We start from the raw sequence: 9,782 nt of genomic DNA on the forward strand, positions 1-9,782 counted from the left end.
ATTTCTTCCACTTGCTACTGACGTATGTTAAGAGTAATATTATTCCCCCTGCCTTCTGAAAGAGAGAAGTCGAGTGTTCTTATGTTATGTGAGCAAAGTGGAAATATGTTGAATTTTCTTTATTCTTTCTTTATATCGTTGTACTCATGTGACATCACAAGCTATAGTAGTCTTTTCATCCAGCCGTGACTGAGCAGAAACTTCAAAAATTCATAACTTTTTAACGGATTGTCCGATTTTGCTCAAACTCTCACTGATGTGTTCTACTAATGTTGCTGCATTCACTCAACCCACATGTCTATGAAGGTGGACTTGTCCTTTAAGTACAGTTGTATCTCCCAATGCCCAAATAACCAACAACTCCATTCTCTTAACAAACAAATAAAACAATCAAACAAAGAAAGCAAGCACAACTTTTAAGATTACATCTTTGGGAATGGAAAAACACCATGCCTAACAACACTGGTCACTGAATCCCGTGATGATATTCTCATGGTGTGAGGCAATAAACGTAAACACTGCCATGACTGGCACTGCTTCTACCTCAGCAGGGCTCATCATCTCCCTCCCTGGATGAATCTCTCCCGTTTCTATGACTCCTCCTCCTCATCATCCTGAGCTGTCGTGGCAGCTGCTCCCACAGTACAGCAGATGCAGCAGCAGCCCAGTCCGCACACGATGTAGATGACTGTGATGATCCAGAAGGAGAAGTAGTAGAGGACCGGGTGGCAGTAGTTGTCTTCTCGCTCAGGATCAGTGGTGTTAACCACACGATAGATGCCATAGACCCATACATTGCCTGGTAAACAAAAAAATGTTTCAAAAATTTGAGTTAGTGGAAAGAAGGGCAAATTCTTAAAGCTTATTTTTCCACTAAGAAATTGTATTCATTTCTGGCCAGTTTCCTCTGTTTGCCTTTGTTAAAATTTTTAAAGTTTTAAACGAATCCTCGTACTTCATAGGTGGCCTTTTGTCCCATGTAGTTGCTAAATCCATGGAAGTTATCGAGCAGATCCATAAATCATGCAGACTTGCTAGGTTCTGTAAATTCTTCACGAGAAAAAGTCACATGAACAGACAAACTCGAAGCCCCCCCCACCCCCCCCCCCCCCCCAAAAAAAAAGAGAAATAATCCCCATGCATTCAGGTCTTTTTTTTTTCTTTTAATTCAATGAGACAAACTTGCAAAGGTCAAATGTCGGATAAGTTAAAGGAAAAATCCAGTCTCTTCCACTTAAAGTAAACACAAATGTCACCACCTGAGTCAAAACTACAAATCTGATTTCCCCAGACCTCAAGTGGAATAGTCTTCCCGCTATCTTACAATGCAAACTGACATCACACAACGACCTCCTTACAACTCCAATACCCTCTTGGTAGTTTTTGCGTGTGTGCTGTACAGTAATGGATGTTTAAACAATTTGACCAGTCAGTCCTGTTCCAAAGTCTTGAAATTTTTGTTTGGCGTGTGATGTATAAAGCTGCAGCATATCAATTGCACTTTTTTTATGTGGAGTCTACATGTGTGATTCTCTGATTTCAATCATGAATACATCAAAATTTTAAATGACTGTGGTGACTGTTTTTGGATTCTGAGGCAAGGTGCAACATAAGCACTTGTGTGATTGCCCGGGGCAAGTGAAAATCAAAGTCAGGCTAAGTGTTTTGGAACAATAAGAAAAAATGCCTGCTAGAATTGGGCAAGCAAGAAGTTTTGTAGCCACTTTTTTTTAAACACTTTTTCCCCCTACAAAACCACATAGTCAACCATAAAGAAACTCAAAGATGATGATTGTTTAGTGATGCAATGCACTTCAATTTCATTTCAGCAACTTTTCAACACTTACATGAAGAAGCAAAAATGAAATGCAACACATACACTTGACCAAACCACGTTTGTTACTCCAATGTGTTTGAGTGTGTAAATCAATGTGTACTGTTTATTCAAATTATTGTCTTTATCATGAAAGCCTTTGACTACAAGAAATTTTCTTTATCATTTTCCTTTATTTTGGGAACTTCCTTTTTGGGGAAGTAAAATTCATATTTGGGCCAATGTTCTGCCCGTGCGAGCAAGTGGGGGGAAAAAAAATGTAGCACCCTGTCTGAGGACTTGCTACTTATGTATGGCCCGCTCTCTACACTTAACGTTAGCAAGTAAATCAGCAATAGTCTTGGAATTAAATCATGGTTGCACACATGACCCCCTGGCCACCAACCTCAGAGTGATTCCTAAATACCCCCTTACATACTTTTCCTGCATTCACACTATGTCCCACGTAGGGGAGCAGTCGCAAGAGATCTTATCTTTCTTTTTTTTTTACAATTGCCTGTCTACACTAATACTTGACTGTCCCAAAGCTGCAGGGGCAAATGGGGTTTGGGTCAGTCCCTGGCATATGACACAAAAGTTTGCACATGTGCACAGTTTATGAATATGGTTGGGCGCCATAAATACAAGCCCAAAGTCACTCTCCCCTCCAAATTTTGTCCCTGGACATGACAAGCTTTGCAGGGACACCGGAAAAAGTCCCAGTTTCTGGACCTGACAAGCTTTGCATGGCAAAGTCCCAGTGAACGTCCACACCACGGTTTCAGAGGGGAAAGTCCTATGGGACCTTGTGTGAACAAGGGGTATGTGTGGGTAGGGGTAGGGGTATAACAAAGAAAGGGACGGTATATTACTAGCAACTCCCTCCCATCTTGTTCACAACCTCCTCCTCATCTCATCAAAAAAAAAGGTTCTCTGATGCCAATCCATTCAGCCTACCTGTGATGAAGAAGACGAAGAGGAAGCAGCCCATGAGGTGGCTGATGAAGCCCTCGTACTCCTTGCGGTGCCGCACCTCATCCTCTCTGCCACCCGGGTACTTATACCGGTTCCTCAGATCAGATAGGTTCTTCATTATGGACACGCCCCCCATGACAACAAGGAAGATTGGGATACGGTGATCAATCGGGCAACGTGTAAAGTATATCCCACCTGCAAGACACATTAGAAGAAGGATTCTCAGATGTCTACAGCAATGTCAAAGTTTGACACATAGCATTTCAGAGAATTTGGGGGGAATTTCGAGTCAAGATTAAAAAGTTTTAGTATGACTGTAACTCTGCAAAAGTTACAATCATAAGAAAGTAGCTAGAATGTAGTACAGAATACTTGGTACTCTGCTAAATACATGTTGATTAACTTCCACTTTTGAAGAAAAAAAAAAAGAGTTCAGCTATCCCAACTTGATCTACATGTCGATAAGGCCTACAAAGAATTTAGAGGGATGATATAGTATTGGTAGAGATGAGGATTGGGCTTTTAACTTTTTGCGAGATACCAAGAAACCACTGATGAAATAGTACAGAGCATACCATTTTAAAGGGAATTCAAAGTTTATTTGATGAAAATTGGTTTTGGAATGGCTGAGACATCCAAAAACAAAGTAAACAAAGCGATCATTTGTAATAAAAGGTGGGACACCTTTTATTAGGATCACTCTGCTTTTGCATACCTCAGCCATTTCAAAACCAATTTTCATCAAATAAACATTGAATTCCTCTTGGAATTACATTCCCTTTATATCACATGAGAGGTTTCTCACTATCTCTCCAAAAAATGTTAGAAACCTGAAGTTAGTTCTCAACCAAAACTATACGATCCCTTTAACTTACAAATGGAGCACACATATTTGCATGTGAATTTACTTTTCGCTATGGATATAAAAAGGTCCATATATTCAACTTCTAAAGCCACGTTACTAAAGCTATCTTCTTTTTCAAATTTCACTTTCATTGTACATGCATATATCACAAAAAAGAAAAAAAAAAAACTCTTTTCTTCATGACAGTGCAGAAAAACATAGAGTCACAAAAGCAAAGTTTTCAACTGCCACAAAGTAACCATTTGGTTTGAACCATTGTCTGTGACTCACCAACAGCAATCATTGCAATAGGGATGGCCAGTGAGACGACCAAGAAGATGGATACAATGGCTGGAAAAAGAGAATACGAATATATGCAATATGAATCAAACACTTCCTCTGAATACAGTGACCCTTTGACCTTGGCTTGTAACCATTCACTACTACCATTTTATCTTTCATGGAAAAAAAAACTGTCTGCTTATTCTTATTTGTTCCCCCAATGTATTTACCACTGGTCATTCCCATATAAAGTTAAGATTGAAAAATCCCATTTTTAGCTAAAGTTCAGTGACCATTGACATTAGACCTTGGTTACCATTTCAATGCAAAAGCTGTAGGAACAAGAAGAAATCAATCTGGGAGTGTATGCTTCAAACTGGATCAAGCTTTGTTTTTTGTTTTTGCATGGGCATAGGGGAGATGGTTCAACACATCATACGTCCAAGAAAATATTGGACACATTCAAAATTTCAAAATTTTCCACTGCCTTTTCACTTGTTTCTTCACAATTTACTGGCATCAAAATGTTATTAAAGTGACATTGAAACAAAAAAGGATTACCCAAAAGAAACTGGATTTCAACACAGTTTAAAGAAAACGATATCAATATCACATGGGATGCAATGTCTGTTTGAGAACCCAAAATTGAAGCACATACTGTTTACTGAAAGAATGTCTTTGTATGGTAGAAATATATGAGAAATGCATGCATTCTGATATCTTGATAACAATCTGACTGAAAAACAAATAAGTATTGTCGCAACAAAGATTAAACTTGTCGACCTGAATGCAAAATTGAATAACTTTAACCATACTATGCTGTCTGGGTCAGCAGTCACAACAGTCATTACAGATCATCATCAACACTGTTGTGCTGGTATCAACTGAGACAAAAAGACAAAATCACATTTTCTCCAACTCGTTTTGTCTGGTTTTGGAACAGTCTGAAAGGGCTGACCATGCAGTGCATATTAAGGACACCAGACACACACAAACACATAAACTATGCATTCAACACAATTACATGCTTTCATCAGGTTTACTGTTATGCAGCACATTGATTTGCTGATGTACATGTAAGTCAACATTGCAGAGAGTACGACTACACTGCTGAAGATTGTGCATTCTCATTGTGTTTTCATAGCCAGTCATAGAAGCAAAATACTTGTTGACTTATGTTGGGTGATGAACACAGGATTTTCCTAGGGTTGGAACCAAGAAATCATAGCAACATAGGCCCTTTGTTGACTTGTAACTCACAAAAAGAATTTTATTAGAAATAACGTAAGCAAAAAAATAAAAAAAGACCTTTTTACTGCACAACTCATGCGATAAAGTGTAAACACATACATACACAAATGCAAATGCAAATGCAAATCTTACTCATATTTACCTGTGCTAAGGAGCAATTGAAATGCCCTTTTTAGGTAATCTAATGGGCTGTTGGAGTCCTTTTTAGCATCTTTCATTTTGCCAAATATCGAGTTGTAGGAAGGGGGTGCATCTGGAGGAGAGATAAAACAACACAAACAGCAAAGGGACTTATAAATTATAAGTAGAGAGGATGAATGAATGGATGTAATAATTCTTAAAACATACATCAGGGCTGCACACTTACCCATTTTTTCTACTGGTCCAACCTGTCTGTCAGACCAATAGGTACCCAGTTTTTCCATTTCTTACTGGTCCATTCCTGAAAAAGTTACTGGTCTGTTCTGTCATTTGTGTTCACACATCAATATGCAGTTCCAAGAGCATCCAAGAGCAAAACTTGGAAGAATCAGACCCATGGCATGCTTTACAACAATCCACATTTCTCTGTGACCACTTAACCAAATTGAATGGGGTTTTCTGCAAAATAGAGCTAAGATGTTATATTTTAAGACCCTGAAGTAGCAGTTTATCATATTGGGAGTTATCAATGCAAGAATCTGGTTGTAATTTTTTGGGGGGACATACTGTACATTCATGTGCATGCTTTGCACTCATTACAATCTCCTTCACAATGCACACTGTAGATGCCATGTTGATGTCATGCCCTTACAAGCCTCCTATCAGCTTGTACACAAATTTTCACAAGACTTGCTTTCTAAATACAGCAAAAGAGGACATCATGTTCTTGGCCCTGAATTATTCCAGAGTTGTAACGATGAAGTAATGATGATGACTTATACATGGGATAAGGCAGGGCTCGACACTAACTTTTCTGTTTGGTGGCCCGATGGGGCCACCAAAATCCTAAATTTCAAATTTTTGGTGGCCCGAGAGAAAAATTTGGTGTCCCAAAAAAAGAAAAAAGAAAAAACATTAAAAGTCCTATTTTTTCAATGAATCAAATATCTAAGTTTTATGATAGTAAAAATTAGAAGTTGGACATATCTACTCATAAATAAACTTCAACAAACTTGCAACACTCACTCTCGGGCACTCATTCAGTCCTTTTCATCCATCCTTTAATCAAATTTAACTGCTAATTTCCGGCGCAGAAAGTTACGAATTTATTGACATACTTTTCAAAAAATGTTGGTGGCCCGAGGCGGGCCACGAAATTTGCCCTTTTTTTAAATTTGGTGGCCCGACTTTCATTTTTGGTGGCCCCGGGCCATCGGGCCACCGTTAGTGACGAGCCCTGGATAAGGTCTTAGTTAATAATTTTATAAGATATTTACTGCATTTACACCAATGGAACAGCTACAAGGCAATAACATATCACCTTGTCTAATCTACATTCATTTATGTCATTGAGACTAATACCACTGGTTCACAGTTGAATTTTAACACCTTTCACAATGTACATTCTGTATTAATGAAACTTCTACTGACAACTGTTCTCCTTGATTTTACTATTATGTTTGAAGAACATGGGCTATTTCATTTTGATGTCTAGTACACAGGAAGCAAAACAATGCCCTACATTGCAGCACAGTTGGCGGATCCAGAGGGAGGCGCATCGGGCGCACGCCCCCTCTTTATTTTTTGTTAAAAACAAAGGAGAAGAAAAAGAAAAAGAATGAGATGAAACCTGGATGTAGCACAGAAATATTTTTTGCGCCCCCCCCCCCCCCCCTTTTACGGAATTCCTGGATCTGCCCCTGCATTGTACATTAATAACAAGACAAGACAAGATGTACAGTGCACTCCCGTTACAACGAACACGGTTATAACGAAATTTCGTTATAACGAAGTAAAACTTCTGGTCCCAAAATTATCGCCATTAATGTCTATGGTACAAAATTCGCTTATAACGAACACGGTTATAGCGAAATTTTCATTATAACGAAGTCTTTTCCGAGCCCCACGGACAAAGAAAAACAAAAGAAATGTGCTCCGTTATAACGAAATGCGGATCGCCTTTGAAAATTCGTAGCGGAACAAGCATGGGCGAACGCTTCACATCACGGTGTGTTCGCTCCGTGTATCACGCACAGTTTCTGTCAATTTTATGCTCTCTTTAATGTAATATCCAAACGAAATTTAAAAGGTACAGTATACCATTCCGTTTCAAATATCTGCACAGTGTAAGATGAGTATTCAACAAACAGAATATGATATAAGTGTGGTTTCCTTGTTTTTGTTATATATTGTATTTGTTCGGTTATAACGAAATTTCGTTATAACGAAAGAAAACTGCCGGTCCCGAGCATTTCGCTATAACGGGAGTGCACTGTATAAAAAAGCCCCTATTGCTACCTTGTCTTCTGGCTGCAATATTATAGGCTGGAGGAGGGGCGGCCTCTGGAGCTGCAGTACTAGTGCCCGTCACCTCACTGGAGCCGTAGGCTGGAGGTGGTGGGTTGTCACTGATACCCACCTCCACATCCTGAGTAAACACAGAACAAACAAAATATCAATGACAGATCCAGACAGTTGGAGGGAGAAAGATGAAAGGAGGGCTGTGGGAGAGACATACATTGTATGAAGTTCTATTTGAAGTATGAAAAATAAGCAAAATATTATTCATGATTCACTGTGTTTTTCTGTGGGGCAGGAAATGTGAAACCTTCAGACTCAATCTAACAGTGCAGGGGGGGGGGGGTAGTATACAAATATTGTAATTAAAAGGGATCTTTTAGTGTTGAGGTCCAGTGGATAAGACAATACACTCGCAACTAATAATCTCCGATTCTGCATGTTCTTTGGCAGCAGCAGTGGTGTTCTTAGGCAATGTGATCACATTTGATTGCTTTCCTTGTAAACATAAAACATATTAAAATATCAAAGTTAATGGCTAATGCATTTAAGTTTAAATTTAGCATAATGTGAGAATATTAAGATGTACTGCACTTCTGGTGTCAGGAGTACAGTCTGCTCATACAAGATGTACTTGTAAGTTGTTACTAGTAATGCAATTATCAATGATTAATAGACTAGATCTAGAACTCTATCTAGATCTACAATCCGTCTGCCAGGAGGAATTATATACCGGGTGTCCCAAAAAAAGCGGAACGGTGGATTTTCAGTACCTTGCGGTCTAAAAGTTATACATCTTTTGACATCACTAAAAAGAGCATCTTCCGCAGAATACTATGATACCAAAATCATTTAATTTGGTTCAGTACTTTTTATTCTACACCAATTTCTGAAAATGCAGTGATTGTCAAATTTCGCCAGATTTTTGCGACTTATGAGATAATAATTTGAGCGCGACACGCGATCCATACAGTGAATATTGTGTAAGCTCGGTGATCCATGTCAACAAAAGATACAGCTTTATTTCACATTGGACACGGGCCAGGGAAAAAAAAAATAGTGTGTGTGTGTGTGTGTGTGTGTGCTCCCAATATGAAAGCGTTATCTTTTGTTGACATGGATCAACGAGCTAACACAATTCACCGTATGGAACGCGAGTCGCGTCCAAATTATTATCTCATAAAGTCGCAAAAAATTGAAAATGACTGCATTTACAGAAATTGGCGTAGAATAAAAAGTGCGCAACCAAATTTAATGATTTTGGTATCATGGTCTTCTGCAGAAGATGCTCTTTCTAATGATGTCAAAAAATATATCACTTTTAGAACGCAAGGTACTGAAAATCCACCGTTCCGCTTTTTTGGGGACACCCGGTATAGGGCCTATAGATCGATCTATATACATGTATATATCTATACGTGCGTGTGTGTGTGTGTGTGTGTGTGTGTGTGTGTGTGTGTGTGTGTGTGTGTGTTAAAAACTTTTTGACTTTAAGTCCATACCTTCATAGACACGTGGATTGAGAGAGTGCAACAAGCTCAAGAAAAACACATTCTGCACGTCACATCAAGTGAAATAACACAAAATTCAATGTATGGGACCGTTCAACGGGTTTTGTTCTCCTGATCATACATCCATCAAACTATGAATATGATCATATCGAAATGCGGTCACACCAACGGCGGCACACTCGTGTGAACAACGTTAACCACATACGAAATAGGCAAGTTTGATATCATATCATACCTGAGGAGCTGCCATTTTCTCGTTCAAGTACGCTCAGGTATCTGTCATGCAGCGAGTGATGGTAGGCCTGTCTGTTGTGGGTGCAGTTTTAGTTTTGTAGACTTGAACGTAACGTAATTTGTATTCTGGGCGAGACTATACTGTCACCCCGTTTGACGTCATTTCTATTCATGAGGCCAAAGTCTAGAATACAACATGCGGTTTGTAAAATACCAGTCAGCCATCGGACTGATAAACTTCATCACAATATGTATCAGCGGACTTATTGTTTCTTTGTAAGTTCTCTGGATCTAATAAACAAGTTAGCAAACCTGATAAGAACATCATGACGCCATATGTAATTTACATCATGGCACTCAGCTTGGACACGCAATTTAATCTCTTTTTGCATAAAGAAGAAATCCACTCCAAAATTTTATCAATTTCTTTAAA

General features: G+C 38.9%; 1 protein-coding gene across 1 annotated transcript; it reads right to left on the reverse strand.

The window, feature by feature from the left end:
- Nucleotides 1–227: 227 nt before the first annotated feature.
- On the reverse strand, nt 228–9,418 carry LOC139721103 (transmembrane protein 272-like). The gene is made up of 6 exons (XM_071632432.1): nt 9,351–9,418; nt 7,605–7,734; nt 5,308–5,418; nt 3,924–3,983; nt 2,771–2,983; nt 228–799 (listed from the first exon to the last, which is right to left on the reverse strand). The coding sequence occupies exons 1-6, from the start codon at nt 9,363–9,365 to the stop codon at nt 591–593; spliced, it is 738 nt and encodes a 245-aa protein (XP_071488533.1). The 5' UTR covers nt 9,366–9,418; the 3' UTR covers nt 228–590.
- Nucleotides 9,419–9,782: the final 364 nt, after the last annotated feature.

This window comes from Diadema antillarum, unplaced genomic scaffold (assembly GCF_040938485.1).
Source record: "Diadema antillarum isolate AM-2024a unplaced genomic scaffold, OU_Dant_1.0 scf00000138, whole genome shotgun sequence".
Classification (NCBI taxonomy): domain Eukaryota; kingdom Metazoa; phylum Echinodermata; class Echinoidea; order Diadematoida; family Diadematidae; genus Diadema; species Diadema antillarum.